Genomic DNA, 21,145 nt, shown 5'->3' on the forward strand with positions numbered 1-21,145 from the left:
TGGATACAAGTTCAAATACCCCAAAATCAAACTCAGAATGGATCCAACCAAGGAGACTTGGAAGCCATTATTCTAATTTAATCCTCAAAAGCAACCTTGAGAGACTCCATCATTTCATTTTACAGATTAAAAGCAAAACAAAACAAAACAAAACAAAACAAAAAAACAGACAGTAGACCACTATCTAAGAGATCAGACTGCACCTAAACCTGGCTTTGACCAAAGTCCCTGCCCAGACCACCTCAGCAGAGCATGGACACTGGATGAATGAGTTTCATGGGCCTCCTGCTCTGCTGTGTGACTCAGAATTGAACTGTTTGCCCTCTCTGAACAAGAGGGCATCTCTAGCTGCCCAGTGTTGCAAGGATGACCTCTTAAGAACCCTGATAGGGCTCCTATAATGAGGCCCATGGGGAAAGTGGTGTGACTTCAAAAAGGGTGGCCACAGGTGACAAACATGGACAACTAAGGGCAAGCAGGGAATGAAAGTATGGCACAAGGGGCCAGAAAGGTACTAGGGGGTCACGCAAAGCTTCTTACGTTCTGCCTGGGGTCCTACTGGAGAGCAACAGTGTCCCTGGCCCTAGTCTGCAGTCTGAGATTAGGAATGCAAGGCGTGTCCCCAGCCATTAGGACTGAGGTCTTTTTCTCCATCATCACCTGATATATTAAAGACCACCAGATAGATAGCCACGCAGTGGTGGCACACACCTTTAGTCCCAACACTCGGGAGGCAGACGCAGGTAGATGGATCTCTGTGAGTTCGGGGCCAGCCTGGTCTATAGAGTGAGTTCCAGGACAGCCAAGGCTGTGCAGAGAGACACTGTCTTGAAACAAAACAAAACAAACAAAAAAAGACCACCAGACAGGTACTCGGAATGCTTGCCTAACATGCAAAAAGTCTTGGATCTGATTCCCTAGCACCCTGTCCCCACTCCCAAATAGTCACAAATAGGCTGTGCTCTGGTAGTACAGGCCAGTAATCCTGGCTACTTGAAGAGACTGAATGAGGTTCAAGGCTAACCTAGGGCAATTTAGTAAGAACCTGTCACAAAATAAAAAATAAGGCCAGGGGGGCTGGAGAGATGGCTCAGTGGTTAAGAGTGCTGACTGCTCTTCCAGAGGTCCTGAGTTCAATTCCCAGCAACCACATGGTGGCTCACAACCATCTGTAATGAGATCTGGTGCCCTCTTCTGGTGTGCAAGCATGCATGCAGATAACTGTATACATAATAAAAAAATAAAATCTTTAAAAATAAAATAAAATAAAATAAGGCCAGATGTGGTGGGGTACACATTTAATCCTGCCAGTCTGAAGGCAGAGGCAGGTCAATCAATCTCTGTGAGTTCAAGGCCAGTCTAGATAGACAGACAGACAGACAGACACAGGCTGTCCAGAGTGTTGGCTTCACATGTGTAATCCCAATACTTGAAAAGCAGAGGCAGGAGGATTGCTGCAAATCGAAGACCATTCCGGCTGACACAGTGAAGTCTAGGCCAGCCAGCACTTCATATAGACTTTGTCTTGAAAACAAACAAAACAAGACAAAGCAACCCACAATGCAAATTGTAAAACGGATCAGACGCCCAGTCTGCAGCAGGACAGGTAAACATGAACCAGCACTCAGCTGCATGCAGCAGATCCTCTGCTCTCACCTGCAAGACGGTAGCTCAACCCTTCCCCAAACTGCTGCAGAGGATGCAAGCGGCCAAGATCAAAGCCCCAGGCTCAGGTCACCTCAGTGGCATATGTGTTTGCTGTAGCTATCAGCATCCCAGGAAGGACGGAGGAATGAGCTGGTGACACGGGAAAGGGGGCCTGTGCTCTTCTGGGCCCCTTCTCTCCACTCACCCGGGTTGAGTCAGTGGGAGGGCGAGTGGAGAGAAGGGGCCTGGAAGAGCACCGACCCACATGATCAACCATTATCCCAGACCATGGCAAACACCCATGGGAGGACACAACCCTCCCTGCGCAAGATCTATATATTCGTTCCTGGGTTTGAGTGCCTGTCCCACGAGGCATTGGAAGAATGGCCTTAGTGACATCTGTTCAGGAAAGACCACGCTGTGACACCTGACAGGGACACTTCCAGCTACTGCTGGGGAAAATTCAGCAGCCCACAACCCCATGCTGCAGCATATTCATTCCAGTAGGGAGGGAATGGCCCAGACAGCCTAAAGCGGACAATAGGGGCCTCCCAGAATTGCAGTATCCCAGACTCTAGGGGAGCCCATAGGAAGACATGAGGATGCTAACCTCAAGGAACCAATACCCCAAATCCATCAGTCAGAGGTGGGAAAGGCACACTTCCTCTGCATGGAACTTAGCTTCGTCCAATCCCCAGTACTGCCAGAGTACCCAAGCCTGAGGCTCCCTGCCACAGCTGGGGTGGAAGGTGGGGGTCTCATTGAATAAACACCAGCCCTGCCCTCAAAGCACACACCACCTGGGAATAATCAAATAAGTAAACCTTTTTTCTGTTTTTTACCACAGAACAGTAGGGAGAGAAGAGACTGCTTCAGCAGCCCGTGAAGGAGGAGCCAGTGGGCTGGGGTGAGAGGCTGCAAGCAGAGATGAAAATGGCTTGTGCAAAGGCCCTGTGATAACAAGGTAAGCACTGAGGACTAGAGGGAAAACAGGGAGGCCCATGGTGAGAAAGTTGTTGAGAGTGGTGTTGGGGACATAAAATTGCCATTATGATTGAGACAGTGGCCCAGCAGCCCTCAGCCCCTCCCATCTGGCCCACTCCTTACCTTCATGGGCATGGGTAGCCCACAGCTGCACCATGGGCAGGTTGCTGGGGGTGGGGGAGCGAAAGGAGAGGGCAGAGGGCAGGGACAACGGGCTCCCCTGAGAAGAGGCCGAGGGACCCATCCCGCTGGCTACAAAGCTGCCCAAGAAGGCCTCGCCTGCAGAAAAAAGGGTGGGGGGGTCCCTGTCAGGCAGCCAGCAAACCAGGTTGTGCCACCTGGACCACCATCCCAAGGCCTCCTACTGCATGAAGTTTTCACCACCAGAGAGATCAAAAGGCATCCCTTGGCCAGCCCAGGCCACACCCTATGGGCCCAATCACCATAGCAACCAAGGAAGACAGCTAGACTTCCCCCCAAGCCCAGAACGGTTTTACCACTCTAGCTGCAGATGGAAGCCTGAGTCCAGTCCAGAATGGGAGTGGGGAGGGGGAGTGTCCCCAGGGACTACCCAGAGGACCCACAGAGTAAGGAAGACGATGGTCACTGGAGAAGGAGCTCAGACACCAACATCCCCAAGGACCCCACGGTCACCTGGGATGTGCAAGAGTCTGAGTGTCCAGTGATCGCATGTGCCCCTATAACTGATGAGAAGGCTGAAGCCCAAAGAGGAAATGGCTTGGCAAAGGTAAGGAGCACACCCAGCAAGACATCTCAGAGCCCAACCTGAGAGGTGTGATATGTGGTCACAAGGTGAAAGGAAAACAGCAAAAGTCAGGAACAAATTCCAGGATAGTCCTTATCTCAAAAAAAAAAAAAAAAAAAAAAAAAAGTTTAGCAAAGATGGAACCTGTCATGATGGCTCACATCTGCTATCCGACAGGAGGATTGCTGCAATTCGAGGCCAGCATGGGCTTCACAGTAAATTCCAGGTAATCTCAACAGTGATGAGACCCTGTCTAAAATGCCCAACCTCAGTCTGAGGATATAATATAGAGTGCTTGCCTAGTATGCAAGAGGACCTAGGTCCAATTTTTAGCACTACAAAAACAAAATAAGCAAACAAAAAGCTATTTAAAAAACAAAAACTGGGCCAGGCGGTGGTGGAGCACGCCTTTAATCCCAGCACTCGGGAGGCAGAGGCAGGCAGAGTTCGAGACCAGCCTGGTCTACAAGAGCTAGTTCCAGGACAGCCTCCAAAAAGCCACAGAGAAACCCTGTCTCGAAAAACAAAACAAAACAAAAAAACCGGGAGGGAGGCATGAATTTAACAAGAATTATATAATAGATACATGATAGTTTTAGGAACAATAATAGTAAATAGACCAGATGTTCTGTGGGAGACTTCAAGCTTTCCCCAGTACACCCTGCAAGAGAGGAGGTGAGCTCTGAACACATACGTAGATCCAGCACCCTAACCAAGCACCCGTCAGGTGTCTATCCTGGCCAATCTCCACAGGAAGGTTTCATGTAAGTACACAAAGGCCTCTAGTCCCTGAGAGGTGGGCACTGTTTACAGACAACACATCCAAGTTGGACACACAGACAGGATGTGTGTGGTTCAGATGCCAGGGGCCCCCTGGTCTAAACCACAGGGAACTCACAGACTCCACCCATGTATATACACATCCTAGCTTCTGGGTCCCCAACAGCCCTCCCGTGCAGGCCCTATACACAAGTGCCCATTGATCACCTCTCAAAGGGGATAGGATCCCAAAATATACCCCCAGGGCCTTTGGGATACACTCTGGAAAGCTGATTTAGCAAAAGGCAGCGCTTCCCCACTGATTACCCCCAGAGTAGGGACAGCAGTAGCTATAGACAGCACACACCCTCTGACCACATGCCTGTTACCATGGTCTATGTTCAGCCACCGTCACTGCATCCCAGTTACTCTCCAGAGCCCAGCGCCAACTCCAGCGGCCCAGAGTCCAGCACCAGCTCCAGTGGCCCAAGGGCCCTTGTGGCTGGTCAACACATCCATGCAGCCCGACGCTGGGGAAGTAGGACCTCTGGGCCCTGCCAAGTCCTAGGCTTCCTCCTTAATGTGGCAGATGGCGGGTAGAAGACTCCGGAAGCCAGTAGCCAGGGGTTTGCGCAAAGGCTTACATCAGCCACCAGTTCTTCCTGCCCAGGCTCTGCGGAAGTGCAGGGCGCAGGCCTGCCCCTGCCTGGGCTTGTGAAACCCAGCAAGCAGCACCCAGAGAAGCGTTGGGGCCCGGATGCCACCAACGGCTCCTGACACCATCAGGGCTCCAAGGGGCCTCAATTACTGCCTCCCAGACTGGAGGTAGGGACAGTTGGGAGTCAGGGGGTGGGGAGGTCCCAATGACCAGGCAAGTCAGTGCTGTTCTCTTGGCATGGAGTTGCAATCCTAAAGCAGGCACAAAACCAGTAGTGGTGGCACAGGACAGTCATTAGAGCTACTCAGGTGAGGCAAGAGGATGGAAAGTTCAAAACCACTCTGGACTAGAGTGAGTCAAGGCTAGTCAGTATCACTCTGACTCTGTCTCAATAAAAGATAAAAAGAACTGGAACAGTGGTTCACTGGTGAGAGCCCCTGCTTAGAATCCCCCAGTGAGGGGCTGGGGTGTGCCTCAGTGGTGAGCACCTGCCTAGAATCCCCCAGTGAGGGGTTGGGGGTGTGGCTCAGTGACAGAGCAACTGCCTAGCATAATCAAGGCCCTGGGTTCCATTCACAGTACTTTAAATAGCTCCTATAGAATAGTTACACTAGGACCACTAGGCTCATTTACCTTGTCTGACATTCTCAACAAAGCCACGTACAGGACTAGGTAAATAAAAGACGGCATGGCAACACAGAGAGGACCAGGGCCCAGAAGACACCGTGTTGTGGGATATGGTAGCCACTGACCATGTGTCACGCCTGAGCATCTGAAATGCAGCTATGGAGACTGAAGAACGCTATGTTTTATTTTATTAAGTCTCAATTAATTTAGATATAATTCAGCAATGTGGATATGGAAGGCCAGTCTCCTTGGGGAAGGAATGGGGCAAAGTGCGAGCAGAGGCCACGTCCAAGCTCCAGTCTCACTTTGTGGGTGTGGGTGTCGTGTGTGTGTGTGTGTGTGTGTGTGTGTGTGTGTGTGTGTGTGTGTGTGTCTGTGTGCACACATGCACAAGCGTGCATATATATTTATTTGTGTTCAGGATGTGCACATCTTCCTAATGTAGGTGCTAGGATTTGAACTTAGGTCCCCATGCCTGTACAGCAAGCACTGTTACCTGCTGAGCCATCTCCATGGCCCCATTGTTTTGTTTTTTTTTTCTTTTTCTTGAGACAAGGTTTCGATATGTAGCCCAGGCTGCCCTGGCCCTCACTATGTAGGCAAAACTGACCTCCAACATCAGGGGGAGCCTCCCTCTTTAGCCTTCCCAAGTGCCTAGACCACAGCGGTGCACCACCACTACTCCCAACCTGTGGCTGTCATTCCAACCAATCTCTAAATCTCCCCAGGCTGTGTGACATACATAATGCATTTACCATCTTCTCCCTCCAAGGTTGGTGTACAGAAAGATTCAAGAAGCTTCTATCTCTAACATGATTTGAGCTCTGTCTGCTGCAGGGTGCCATGTAGTACCAGCTGTTGTCACAATCGACTGGCTAAGTGACTCCTCTAAGGTGAGGATCTGAGGCGGTCCCCTTGCCATATCCCACACACTTCCTCAGATGAGAAGTGAGTGGCTATGTTATTATTACACTATCATTGAACTGTACAGTGTGTGTGTGTGTGTGTGTGTGTGTGTGTGTGTGTGCATGTGTGTGTGCATGTACACTCTTATGTGTACCTGTGCTTGTAGATCCTGAAATTGACCTCAGGTGTCTCCCTCAATCACTTTCCATCTTACTTTCTGTGACAAGGTCTCTCCCTGGACTTGGTGCTCTGATTTAGTAAGAATGGCTGGCAGGAGGGATCCTCCTGTCTCAGGTTTCCCAGCACCTAGATTCCAGGTAGGTGATGCCTCTGTTTTTTCACATGAGTGCTGGATAGCAATCAGGTCCTCACGTTTGTGAATGTCTTTCCTACCAAAAGATCCAAGTACTTATCCCATACAAGCACTAGCTTCCAAAATCAGAACATTCAAAGTGGCATCAAAATTCCAAGCACTTCTGCTGGGCGGTGGTGGTTCACACCTTTAATCCCAGCACTCTAGAGGCATAGGCAAGCCGATGTCTTGTCAGTTCAAGGCCAGCCTGGTCTACAAAGTGAGTTCCTGTGAGAAACCCTGTCTTGGGAGAGGGCTGGCACAGCAAGCTCTTCTTTGCTTCTAAACCTCAGGTGTCTTGCCAGGTGACTCAGGGCCCTTCCCAGATCCTGGCTCACTATCCTGAAGCTCCGTAGTCTAGGAACCGTGTTACTCATATTTCAGATTAGGAAATTAAGACTCAGGGCTGGAGAAATTGCTCAGTGGTTAAGAGTACTGGCTGTTCAATTCCCAGCAACCACATGGCAGTTCACAACTGTCTGTAACTCCAGTTCCAGGGGATTAGACACTATCACATAAAGACATGCATGCAGGCAAAACACCAATGTACACAAAATAAAACTGGAGAAATCTTTTAAAAGAAGAAGAAATTAAGGCTGGGCGTTGGTGGTGCACGTCTTTAATCCCAGCACTTGGGAGGAAGAGGCAGGTGGATCTCCGTGAGTTCGAGGCCAGCCTGGTCTCCAGAGCGAGTGCCAGGATAGGCTCCAAAGCCACACAGAGAAACCCAGAAGAAGGAGGAGAGGGGAGGAGGAGGGAGGAGGAGGAGGAGGAGGGAGGAGGAGGAGGAAGAAGAGGAAGAAAGAAACAAAGAAACAAAGAAAGAAAGAAATTAAATAAATATAAATAAATAAATAAATAAATAAATAAGACTCAAACCAGGGGACTGGAGAGATGGCTCAATGGCTAAAAGCACTGATCGCTCTTCCAGAAGACCTGAATTCAGTTCCTAGCATCTATACGGTGGCTCATAACCAACACCCATTTCTGGCCTCTGTGGGCCCCAGACATTCACTCGGTACAGAGACATACATGCAGGCAAAATAACACATAAAATAATAATAAAATTATTTTAAAGACTGAAATCCCACTACAAAAAGTAGAAGCAGGAAGGTGTCAAATTCAAGACCAGCCTAGGTTACAAAGTGAATTCCAGGCTCAGCTAGGCAACTAACAGAGGAAAATAGACAGAAAACTATGATTCATCTGGGCTAGGTAGCACAGGCCAACAATTCTCTGTACACGGCATATTCAAGTTCAAGGCCTGTCTTGGCTACCTAAAAACATAAAAAGACTGAGGCGATTGCTTAGTCAGTTAAGCAATTTCCTGACAAACATGAAGTCATAAATTCAATCTCCAGAACTCAAATAAAAATGCCAAATGTAGACAGGTGTGATGATGCACACCTTTAATCCCAGCAGAGGCAGGGGTATCTTTGTGAGTTCAAGGACAGCCTGATCTCCAGAGCAAATTCTAGGACAGCAAGAGCTACACAGAGAAATCCCTTTGGTGAATCCCCCCCCCACACACACACACACACACAGAGTCAGATGTAGTGACACACCCATGTCATCCCAAGGCTAAGGAAATAGACAGGCAAATCCCTGGGGCTCAGTCAACTGGCCTAGCCTACTCCAGGCCACTGAGCGACCCTGCCTCATAGGAAATGAACATTCCTGAAGAATGACACTCAAAGTTGTTCTCCAACCTACACATATACAACCAAGGCTACACAGGAAAACTTTTATATATATATATATAAAATCAAAAAAGATGGGCTGGGCTGAATTTATAGAGCGTGTGAACCATTATGCATGGAGCCCTGGGTTCCATCCCCAGCACTTCAAGAAAGAAACATGGCTTCAGAAGTTGGGGTTAACAAGGGGCCACCGGCTCACAGTCAGGACAGGTGCCTGCTTGGGTGTCTCGGCTTTCTGTTCAAAGATTTAATGACATTCATAAAATTCCCAACTTTCCCAAGTCATTTTCCTACACACCAAGCTGTGTGCCAAGCACACGCCTCACCGGCTCCTGTAACCCCATGATCATCCCGGAAGGAGTTAGTCACGAGGAACTCAGCTATAAAGGAGAAAGCAAAGCAAACAAAGCCACTGTGGCTCGCCTGGATTGCCAGGGACTGACGGGGAAATCCAGACACATAGTTCCTTATCACCTCCTGTTCCTTCAATACATACGGGGGTAGGGGGTGCCACCCTCTTGGACTGCAAGTGGCATCCTACCTGGACTCTGGATAAAATCATGAGGAAACCTGAAGCTGACCCTATTTGAGATTTCAACCATAATTCGGAAGTGCTAGATGAAAAAAATCCCAGAAATAAACAATGGGCAAAGCTTTAAATCTCATGTCATTCTGTATAGACTTATGGAATCTTACACCCTTCTGATCTATTCTGCCCGTAAGTGAAGCATCTCTCCTTCCAGTGCATCCAAGCCACACTGTATGGTACCCGTGACTCATTCATCACTAGGACCCCTCCCGTGTCTAAACTCAATGCTACATTATTCCAAACACTTCATCTTGTCAAGCTGTCTCGTATCATTCCCAAAAGAAGGATGAGGGTGGAGAGTCCAGTGGCCCACACCTAGAATCCAGCCCTTCAAAGGTGGAGGCAGGAAGATGAGAAGTTCAGGGTCATCAGTGACTATAGTGAACATAGCTAGCATGTTCTAGGCTAGCCTAGGCTCCATGAAACCATCTCAGAAAGACAGGGCAGAGCTGAATACAACATAAGATTGCTTGACAATGTTCACCTGTGAACCCAGCACTGTGGATGCAGAGGCAGAAGGACCTTGATTTTGAAGCCAGCTTGGGACATGAAGTCCAATAAATAAATAGGTATCACACTACTTGTATAAAAGTGTACTTGTGGGCCAGCAAGATGGCTCAACATGTAAAGGAGCTGGCTGACAGGCTGACAGCCTGAGGCCAATCCCCAGCACCCAGATAGATGGTGGAGGGGGAGAACAACTTCTCCAAGTTGTCCTCTGACCTTCACAAGTGCACGATGGCAAGCCTGTGCACAGACATCCACACAATAAATAAAGATGAAATCTTTTGTTCTGAGTGTACTTATTATAATTGTCTTCTTAAATATTGTTTTAATTGTGCGTGTGGGTATGTGCACATGAGTGAAGGTGCCCTTGGAGCTGCAGGTGGTTTTGAGTTACCCACTGTGGCTGCCAGGAAGCAAACTCAGGTCCTCTCCAGCCCCGTTTTTATTTTTGAGGCAGGATCTCATGCATCCCATTGCTGACCCTAAACTTACTATATAGCAGAAAATGATCTTGAACTCCTGATCCTCTGCCTCTACCTCCTAAGTGCTGCGGTTTCAGGTGTGCACCACCATGCCTGCATTGCTGTAAAAACCCAGAGCTTCCTGCACATTAGTCAAGAAACTACTTCCCACCCCCGATTGTTCTATTCTGCAATTAATCATCATTGTTCATTTCTTACTGTGTCTACTCTTACAAGTTAAGAGTTTATCAGGGGTATGAATATGTAAGAAAATCCAGCCAAGGTGGTGGTGCACGCCTTTAATCCTAGCACTCAAGAAGCAGAAGCAGGAGAATTTCTGTGAGTTTGAGGCCAGCCTGGTCTACAGAGCTAGTTCCAAGACATGGAGGAAGGAAGGAAGGAAGGAAGGAAGGAAGGAAGGAAGGAAGGAAGGAAGGAAGGAAGGAAGGAAATCCACAGGCTATATTCAGATCGGTGCTACCTGTCTCTGGGTCTCAGGTGTGCACTGGGACCCTGGAAGTCAACCATCAGAGGAAAGGGTTTCCCAAGGCTACACCTGGGACTCAGCACCTACGAGTCTTTGCACAGCAGCTGGGAATCCAACCTGTTAGACACTGGAAAGGATTCATAACATGACACAGACACACAGAATGAGGCCATCCCTCCCCACCGCTTTCCCAAATAGCTCCAGCTAATGGGGCAATCAGATGGCCCACATGCCTCACTTCCTTGTTTATAGGCCCTGCCTGCCCCATGCTGCTTCCAAAGGAACAGTGGCTCCAGTTCCTTTCCATCAATACAGAAGCAGGCTTGTACTCCTAAAGCCACACTGTCCAAGCTGTGTGTACGGATGCTGACCTGTAATCCCAGAAGGTGCAAGGCAGCTCACACTTCATGGCCAGACCCTGTCTGAAAAAAACAAAAGCAAAGAGGCTGGAGAGATGTCTCAGTGGTTATGAGCACTGGCTGCTCTTCCAGAGAACCCAGGTTCATCTCCCAGCACCCACATGACAGTTCAGAACTGTCTGTTACTTCAGCCCCAGGGGATCTGATACCTTCACACCAATACACATAAAATAAAGTTAAATAAATTATTTAAAAGACAGCACTCGGGAGGCAGAGGCAGGCGGATCTCTGTGAGTTCGAGACTAGCCTGATCTACAGAGCAAGTGCCAAGACAGCCCCCAAAGCTACACAGAGAAACCCTGTCTCCAAAAACCAAAGAAAAAAAATTTAAAAGGTAACAATAATGGTAGACATGGTGTTTGCCTGAGATCCCAGCACTTGGAAAGTGGGAACAGGATCGGGAGTTCACAGGGTCATCTTGGGCTACCTAGCCAGCTCAAGGCCAACCTGGGCTAAAGACACGGTCTTAAAGGGCAAATAACAAAATGTAAGCCAGCCTTGGAGGCTCAGGCCTGTAATACTAGCCCCTGGGAGGAACTGTAGTGCTACCTGCACACCAGAAGCACTACAGCAGTGTTCTCAAATAGCCCACAGACAAAAATAGCCCAAGAATTCTTCAGTGGTCGAGTGGGTAAACAAATTTGTGGCATGTCTATGCAGTGGAGTATTATTCTGCCTTTAAAAGGGAAGAAAAATGTGACACCTGTTCAAACAAAAGGGCAAATACTGCATGATGGACATGGTGATAAGAAACTCAGAAGCATCAATTCACTGAAAGAGGATGCTGAAGGTGAGGGAGAAAGGAGGAAGTCAGGGGACAAAGATGGCTGTACAGTACAAATGCACTGTGCAGTTAGAAATGAAAATATGGAGATTTGGAGGAAGGGCGAAGGATGGGTAAAACACAAGCCTGTTACCCCAGCACTTGGGAAGCTGAGGCAGGGGGACCACACATTCAGTCTGTCTGGGCTATAGAGCAAGTTCAAGGCCAGCCTGGACTGCTTAGTCCTAGTTGCAGAATAAAAGGAGAGCTGTGGATTCTGGGCAGTAGAGCATATGAGGGGACTGTGAGGGGACTATGGGTGTAGGAATGAGCACAAAGGAAGAGGTACAAAGGGGTACATGTGGCCAACAACTAATCTGAACTTTCGGTATTTTATATTTTAACTAATTCCCGTAACTATATCACAGGACATAATTTACAAAAAAAAAAAAAAAAAAAAAAAAAAAAAAAGCAAGGCAAGTAAATGAATAAAAGTTGAGTCCAGGATGGGTGAGATGGTTCAGTGGGTGAAAGTGCTCACCAAGCAAGCCGGACAACCAGAGTTCAAGCCATGAGTGATCCAACAATGAAAAGAGAGAGCCAATTCCCAAAAGATGTCTGCCACAGCAGGCAAGTCTGATGCCACCCCCCCACACACACACACACACTGGTGAGATGGCTCAGTAGATAAAGGGCTTGCTGCCAAGTCTGATGACCAAGTTCGATCCCTGGGATCCATTCGATGGAAGGAGAGAACCAACTCCTACAAACTGTCCTCTGACCTCCACGTGTACACCCTGCCACACATCCATGCAAATAAAAAGTAATGTTTTTTAAAAAGTGACTCTAGTAAGAAAAACCCCTCTCACCATCCTCTGGCCCCCACCCACCCCCAGCTTCCCAGCCTGGCTTCTGGACACTTCATTTGCCAGCTGTGTGACCCTAGACAGGCAACCTTCCCATCACTGTATAATAATCAAGGGAATTAAGAAGGCAAGACTCCTTGAAGGGAGGCAGCAGTGGTGGCACACACCTTTTATCCCAGCACTCAGGAGGAAGAGGCAGGCAGATCTCTGTGAGTTCAAAAGAGGCCAGCCTGGTCTGCAGAGCGAGTGCCAGGACAGCCAGGGCTACACAGAGAAACCCTGGGGGGGGGGGGGGTAGAAGATGATGAAGGCAAGGCAAAACCCTGAAACTCTTTAGATTAAAAAAAAAAAAAAAAAGATCCTGAAACTCTCAGGTCTCTCGAGTTCTAACACTTACCAGATGAGAGAAGCAGCTAGGGCGGCGGGTGTGGATGCTTCCCCTGCGCTCTCTGGGTACAGTGGCTGGGGACCTATGGCTGCCACCTCCTCTGAGCTGAAGAGATGCAGCTAAGGCAAAAGCCAGCCTAAAAAAAAAACAAACAAACCAGCCTCACCCTAGGAGGAGGTCCTAAGGACTGGTTCCAGGGAGATAAAGCCCATCCCGGCCTCTCCACCCTACCTGCCCCTCAAGGTGAAGCCCTACAACTACATTCTCAGCATCCCCACCCCACCCCCCATCCAAGCCCCTCCACCAACACAAAATTGAGCACCCTCCCTGGGGTGCACGGGCTTTGTCTAACCCCCCACCGGATACCTTACCCCCCAAAAGAAGTTGCTTAAGATGTAAATAAAAACAGTATCAAAGGCTCCCAGAGAGAGGTCAAGAACAGCTTAACCAATGATATGCAAATAGGTCTACTCAGCCGGGGCCCTGAAGGCTCCAGACAAGTCACAATCAGCAAGTAATTACAGAGGGACTTCCTTATGCAAAGAATGCATCCCCTAAGGTACACTCCAGCCTCAGGAGAGGAAGAGTTAGGGATGGATGGACTTCCAGGGACTGCTTGGGCAAAGCAGAAAGTTCAGAGTGAGGCACCGTATCAAACAGAAACCTTAGCACAACTTCAGAGTTAAGAATTCCTTCTCCGATTGACAAGATGGCTCAGTAGGCAAAGGAGCTTTGCCACCACGCCTGATGATCTGAGTTTGATCCCTGGAACCCACATGATGAGAAAACCAAAACTGCCCATGCCCCAAGTGGTCCTCTGACCTCTACACACACTTCTCCCTTGCCCACTCTTTCACATATGTAACACATATACCCACCCACACACAAGCACACACTTCTCAATCGCCCAGTTTCACACATATGTACATGCTTGCACATATGTACATACATGCATGTGTGTACACGTGTGCAAAAGGTTAGTGGGTATAACTCTGAAATAAGCCCTGATCACTAGCACCCCATAAACCAGGCACACACCGCCCCAGCACCCCAGAAAGCAGGAAGACCATCCTACAAAACTACTCAGGGAAAGTCCAGGTCAACCTGGGCCACCTAAAACCCTACCTCTGGATAAATAAACACACAAACACAAATAAACAAATGGAGCCAGCAATGTGGCACAATGACAGACTGCTGGTTAAGCAGAAATGAAGCCCTGGGTTCCATCTCCAGAACCAAAACAAAATAAAAACACTAGTTAGGTCTGACGGCTCATGCCCCTGATTTTAGCACTTGGACAGCTGAGGCAGGAGGATCCCAAGGAGATGGAGGCCAATAGGAGCTGAGTGAGCTCTTGTCTCAAAACAAACAGACAAGACAATCAAACTACAGGCTATCTTTGATCCTCTAAACTTGGAGGCTTCGGCATTTATAAAGCCCAGGGGCAGGGAGTGAGTGCTCCAGACCACAGCTTATTGGGGCAGGATTTGGTTTGTGTTGTTTGCAGGCGGGGCTTATGGAAAAACAAGTATAGACCTTCAGCTGTCTGCCATACCTGGGGAGCCATACCTGAGAATCTGTTTGCACCATGGAAGGATTTGGAGTCTCCCACAAGCCCTTGCTGACAAAGATGAAACTACAAAAGGCTGGAATTCATTGGGAGGGAAGGGGGTTCTACTTCTGTAATCCTGGCTCTGCCCACCCCACCCCCAAGACTGAGTGGGGCAGGAGTTGCTGGTGAAGGCAGACTCACCTATAGAGAGAGCTAAGTGTGTCAGAGACCCTTATCTCAAATAACAATGGTTAGTTTAAATTAGTGAATTAACTTTTAAAAGAACAGACATTCTCAGAGTTGGGTTTAGGCAAAGGCAGAGCCAGGCAGAAACCCAGGTGCTTAAGCCGCTAGAGTACTCTCACTTCTGAGTTATACAAGGCCAAAAAGAAAAGTAGCAAAAACCTGCACCAGATATGCTTGGCCCAGTAATCCGGGCACTTGGAGGAGAAGACTGAGGCACAGGGGGTAGACCTCAAGGTTAGCCACATAGTAACAGCTGTCCCAAAACAACAATCAGGAGCGCCCATTATCTTTTTACAGAGATAACATGGGTTGGGTAGCCTTCTCTCTCTCTCTCTCTCTCTCTCTCTCTCTCTCTCTCTCCCTCCCTCCCTCCCTCTCGCTCGCTCTCTCTCTCTCTCTCCAACTCCCTCACTGAACCTGGAGGCAGGCTGGAGGCCACCAAGCCCCAGCAATCCTGTCTCCACGCCCCAAAGCACTCCAACTATAGGAAGTGTGCCCAGCCCTGCCCAGCTTTTTGAGGGGGTGTTGGGATCCAAACTCTGGTCCTCACACTTAAGCAGCAAGGGCTCTTATCTGTCGTTATTTTTCACACACATTCTCACATAGCCCAGGCTGCCCTCAAACTTGATACAGACCTAAGGCTAGCCTTGAATTCTTTCCTGACCTTCCTGCTTCTACCTCCCAAGCACTGCATTGGGTAGTACCCTTTTTCTTTCTTTTTTTGTTTTGTTTTTGATTTGTTTATTTTGTTTTGTTTTTTTGAGACAGGGTTTCTCTATGTAACAGTCCTAGCTGTCCTGGAACTAGCTCTGTACACTAGACTGTCCTCAAACTCACAGAATTCCGCCTGCCTCTGTCTCTTGAGTGCTGGGATTAAAGGCGTGTGCCACCAACGCCCAGCCTCCTTTCTTTCTTAAAATTCATTGAAACTTCCCAGACAGATAACTCCCATATCCAACCAGGAGACAGAGAGGACAAATGACCTAGAGGATACAGAGAAAGCAAGAAAAAGAAACCACACCCACACCCACCCACACACACACACAATAAAGTCACTATCATACTATTCAAGTCATGAGAACTAACATGTCGTCTGTGAAAGAACGGGATGCTATAATGACAATGACAATGATAATCGGGCTAAGGAGAATTCCTGCCTAACATTCAGAAAGACTCAAGTTCTAGCCCCAGAACTGGCTGTGGTAGTGCATACCTATAATCCCAGCGCAATTGAGGCCAGCCTGGGCTGCATGAAAAAAACAAAAAAACAAAACAAAAAAAAAGTGTGTGTGTGTGTGTGTGTGTTTTATGTATATTACATAGGTTCTATATGTGAACGACAGCCATTCAAAAACTATAGTGAAGGGTTAGAAAATCCCATTAAAGACATCTTGAAAGATTGAGAAACACAAAGGCAAAAAATGGCAAAGAAAATCAGGTAGTGGTAACTCATGCCTTTAATCCCAGCACTTGGGAGGCAGAAGCAGGCAGATCTCTGAGTTCGAGGCCAGCCTAGTCTACAGAGTGAGTTCCAGGACGGCCAAAGCTACACAGAAAAACCCTGTCTCAAGAAACCAAAACATAAAAGCAAAGATGGCTCAGGGGGTGAAGGTGATTGCAGCAAAAACCTGACAACTTGAGTTAGATCCCCAGCCCAAGGAAGAGGGAGAGGAAAAACCTGTCCTCCGAATCACACACACCCCTGTAATACAAAAAAAACAGTTTTAAGAAAAGGTAAAGCTGGACTTGGAGGCACACACCTTTAATTCCAGCCCCCATGAGACAGAACCAGATGGATCTCTGTGATTCTGAGGCCAGCCTGGTCTGTATCTTGAGCTCCAGGTTAGCTGGGGCACTATATCAAGGCCCTGTCTCAGGAAAAAAAAAAAAGAAAAGATATAGAAAATGTGTTTACTGGGGCAAGGGACTCAAGATATCTCAATCCTAGCAGAGAGAGAGAATGGTGGGCAGGAAATGATCAAATATGAATAAAAATAGAAACTCAAAAACAATTTCAGACTGGAAGAACTGAATTGTAAGACTGACAGGCTGCCGGGGCAGGCAGCACAGCACACACAAAAGGAGGCTACGGCAGTCAGAATCTCAAGACAACGAGGATGGGAAGAAAATCCTTAATCGCAGCGCAGGATTCTTTTGAGCCAGGCAATGCTCTAGGTGCTTCTGCGCCTAAACACTTTTAGCCTCCACACAGTCATGAAAAGCAACTATCACCAGCCATTTTAGCAGAGAGAAAATGGCAGGTCAGTTAGGCAAAATGTCCAGCCCACACAGCTAGAAGAGGCCAAGCCGACCCTGGGGTCTCCTGAGCAAGCCACCTGTGTCACTACTGCGAGATGCTGAAAGATATCAAGCATTTGGAAGAGGGGCACTGTGCATATAGAAATCAACATTCATGGTCTACAAGAGCTAGTTCCAGGACAGAGAAACCCGGTCTCGAAAAGCCAGAGAGAGAGAGATCAACATTCAACATGAGTGGCCCACCACGCCTTTAACCCCAGCACTCTGTGAGTTCAAGGGTAGCCTGGTCTACAAAGTGAGTTCCAGGGGGGTAGGCTCTGAGGGTCTGTGGGCAGTTAACGGTTACTGAGGGGGAGATGTGTTGTTTTCCTCAGCGGTGTAGCCAACTGGTTAAGTTGCTTCTATAAGTAAGCTGCCACCCAAGCTCAAGAAAGAAACTCTAAAAAAGCCATGAAATTAGGAAGAAGGTTTGGGGAAGATGAGTTTCAAAAATGGCAAGAGGAGGGGGCTGGTGAGATGGCTCAGAGGTTAAGAGAACTGGCTGCTGCTCTTCCAGAGGTCCTGAGTTCAATTCCCAGCAACCACATGGTGGTTCACAACCATCCATTATGAGATCTGGTGCCCTCTTCTGGTGTGCAGATATACATGGAAGCAGAATGTTGTATACATAATAAATAAATAAAATCTTTTAAAAAATGGCAAGAAGATAAGAGCGGGTACCAGGGGATAAAATGACTAAAATCCATTATGTACATGAATGAAACTGTCAATGGATAAAAATTAAGTACATATAATCGTTCATAAGCCAAACAATAAGGAAAAACAGGCTTAATTCCCAGCACCACCAAAAGGGTGGGGGAGACAGTGTCACAACCTTCAAAAGTAGCATTAGGGGCTGGAGAGATGGCTCAGAGGTTAAGAGCACTGACTGCTCTTCCAGAGGTTCTGAGTTCAATTCCCAGCAACCACATGGTGGCTCACAACCATCTGTAATGAGATCTAGTGCCCTCTTCTGGTGTGCAGATATACATGGAAGCAGAATGCTATATACATAATAAATAAATAAAATCTTAAAAAAAAAAAAGTAGCATTAGAACAGTAGAAATTAGTTAAATCACTAACAAACCACTACCATGTCAGGGTAGAAAAGGGCATTTTCCAGGCACACTTGGACTCAGAAGATCTGCCCTGAGAACACCACATCTCAGAAAGCTACTGCTGAATAGGCTCCATAGAAACAAGGACTTAACGCAGCAAACAGGAAGGCCCTGAAATCAAGGAAGAGTAACGACAGAAAACCAGGTGAAGGACAGAATATCCAAGGCGAGGATCTTCAAGAAGAAACAAGGTTACATTAAAAACTGTATCCAGAGATTCAAAGGCAGAAACTCTTTAAAAAAAAAAAAAGTAAACTCTAGACAATGTTAATTTTATTACATCACTGACTTTAGGAACAAAATTTACAAAGCCATAGTAATAAAACTGGCTGAAACAAAATTATATTCCATATAGATAAGGATTGGGGTAGAATCGGGGAAAAAGTAAAACTACAATTATTTCCCATAATAATAAACATTTACTAGGTCCCTATTATATATGAGGCACAATGTAAAATGTTTCATTTGTATCTTTAATCCTGGAAACCATCTCTCTGAGTATCCTATTACCATACTCCATTTTACTTTATTTTTTTAACATATGGACGTTTTCCTTGTATGTGTATATACAAGGGGTCAAAAGACAGCGTCGGATCCCGAGAACTAGAGTTAAAGATGGTTGTGCTGTTGTGTAGGTGCTAGGATTCGAACCCGGAGCCACTGCAAGACCAGCAAGTACTCTTAACTGCAGAGCCATTTCTCCAGCTCCTCCGTTTTATTTTATTTTATTTGTTTGTTTGCTTGGTTGGTTTTCAAAACAGGGTTTCTCTGTATTGCTTTGGAGTCTCTTCTGGAACTCGCTCTGTAGACGAGGCTGGCCTAGAACTCACAGAGACCCGCCTGCCTCAGCCTCCTGAGTGCTGGGATTAAAATTATGCACCACTACACCCAGCTTGGTTTGTTTCTTTGAGGCAGGCTTGGCCTCAAACTCACTATGTACTCAGGGGAATAGACCTTCAACTAACTGCTCTGGTCTCCACCTATCTCCCAGCCCAGTACGATTACAGGCATATGCACCACCATGAGCAGTTAATTCAACTGATCAAATCCAGGGCTCTGGGTGTGCTAGGCAAGCCTCAACAGAGCTATATGCTCAGCCCTGCCTTGGAGGTGTTATTACTTGATTCTTTGTCGCAGGGTCTCATTATATAGCCCTAGCTGGCCTGGAACTCACTCACACGACAGATAGATAGATAGATAGATAGATAGATAGATAGATAGATAGATAGATAGATAGATAGATGGATGCATGCATACATACATACATACATACATACATACATACATACATAGAAAGAAGTTAGTCAGTGTAGGCTAGCCTCCAACTCCACAGAGATCCCTCTGTCTCCCAAATGCAGGGATTAAAGGCATACCCCAATGGGTGAGGCAATACTGAAGCAGAAAGATCCTAATTTTGAGGCAAACCTGAGCTATAGTGAATTCCAGGCCCAGCTTTAAAAAGCCAAATGAAGCCGGGCGTTGGTGGTCCACGTCTTTAATCCCAGCACTCAGGAGGCAGAGGCAGGTGGATCTCTGTGAGTTCCAGAGCAGCCTGGTCTACAAGAGCTAGTTCCAGAACAGCCTCCAAAGTCACAGAGAAACCCTGTCTCGAGAAAAAAACAAAAAAAAGGAAAGCCAAATGAACCAGAAATTTGAGATGAAAGTATTTTAAGGCTTGGGTATGAGTATACTAGCACATACCTGTGATCCTAGCACTTGGGGTGTGGATGCAAGAGGATCAGAAGTTCAAAGCTAGCTTGTGCTACATAAAATGGAAGCATTTTAGTCTGGCTATTATACAAAAAGGGGAAAAGAATAAAATAAGCAATGAGGGCCTGGGGAACCGCTCAGTGGTAGCTGGAAAGCCCTGGGGTCTATCATCAGACCCAAAATAAAATAAAAGCTTAGGTTGGCCCCTGGTGGCTAAGGACTGTGTTCCAGCCAGGGAGAGTTAGAAGGGAATTCCAAAGCCCAGGGAGAGGTGTGGATGAGCCGGAGGGATGTGTGAGTCAGCGCTAATGATGTCCGTAATTACAGCAATCACTTTCTTAGTATTTCTGCAGAGGGCTGTGCCTGGGTCAGGCACCTGGCCTGAGCTTGCTCCACCAAACGTCACAAGGCCAGGAAGCTTGCAGCATTAATTGGTCCACTTTGTAGATGAGAAAATTGAGACTCACAGGCAGAAAATCAAGACTTCAATCTCAGGCCTGGGCAGGTGTGATGGCTCACGGAGCAACTTGCCTCAAATCTGATGACTTGAGTTCAGTCGTCTGTACCCAAATGGTAGAAGGAGAGAACTGATTCATGCAAACTGTCCTTTTGAACATACACTTGAACACACACACACACACACACACACACACACACACAAGCCATAAAAACAAGATAAAAGCCTCAGCCCTAGAACGGCCAGTATCCAGATGAATCAGTTTTTTACCAAAAGATTGAAGGTTCAGAATCTCAGATACCTACTGCTGTAAAATTGTTTAAAAAAGGGTGTATGCGCCTCTGACCCTCACCCCTAAACCCTCACCGAGAAATTCTAGACAGGTGTTCTACCACTGAGCCACACTCCCAGCCCCTCACTGGGGGATTCTAGGCAGATGCTTTACCACTAAGCTGCATTTCCAAAGTCCCACTTGGCTGGCACTGGGTTTCATTGCCAGCAATACAAAAATAAATAAAGGACTGTGGGGGAGGTTCAACTCCAGATGGTAGGCTATTCTTTTATTTTTGTTCCTGTTGTTTTGTTTTTGTTTTTAAGATAATGGTCTCACAAATCCCAAGCTGGCCTCAAACTATCTCCACCAGAGGAAAGCCGGGATTACAAACTATATGCCACCAATGTAGGGCTGGGCTCGAACTCAGGGCTTCACACATGGTTAGTAAACACTGGAATGCCTGCAGAGATGACCTAGAATCTAAACAGAATACTACATTATGAGGTGGAAGCAAAATCAGGTTGGACAGCAGCTGGTCCACCAAAGGGAGTCAAGACCATCCTTAACTGACCACAACCAAATCAAGCAGTACACTTGTAGACTGAGGCAGG

At 47.3% G+C, this 21,145-nt stretch overlaps 1 protein-coding gene across 1 annotated transcript in view; it reads right to left on the minus strand.

Annotated features, from left to right (window-relative positions):
• The window catches only part of Tnrc18 (trinucleotide repeat containing 18), a 94,162-nt gene that overhangs the window by 67,720 nt on the left and 5,297 nt on the right, over positions 1–21,145 (minus strand). Inside the window, 1 exon segment of the mRNA XM_027413546.2 lies at positions 2,755–2,910. Within this exon segment, the coding sequence (XP_027269347.1) occupies positions 2,755–2,910 (156 nt within the window).

Source organism: Cricetulus griseus, chromosome 4 (assembly GCF_003668045.3).
Source record: "Cricetulus griseus strain 17A/GY chromosome 4, alternate assembly CriGri-PICRH-1.0, whole genome shotgun sequence".
NCBI classification, from domain to species: Eukaryota; Metazoa; Chordata; class Mammalia; order Rodentia; family Cricetidae; genus Cricetulus; species Cricetulus griseus.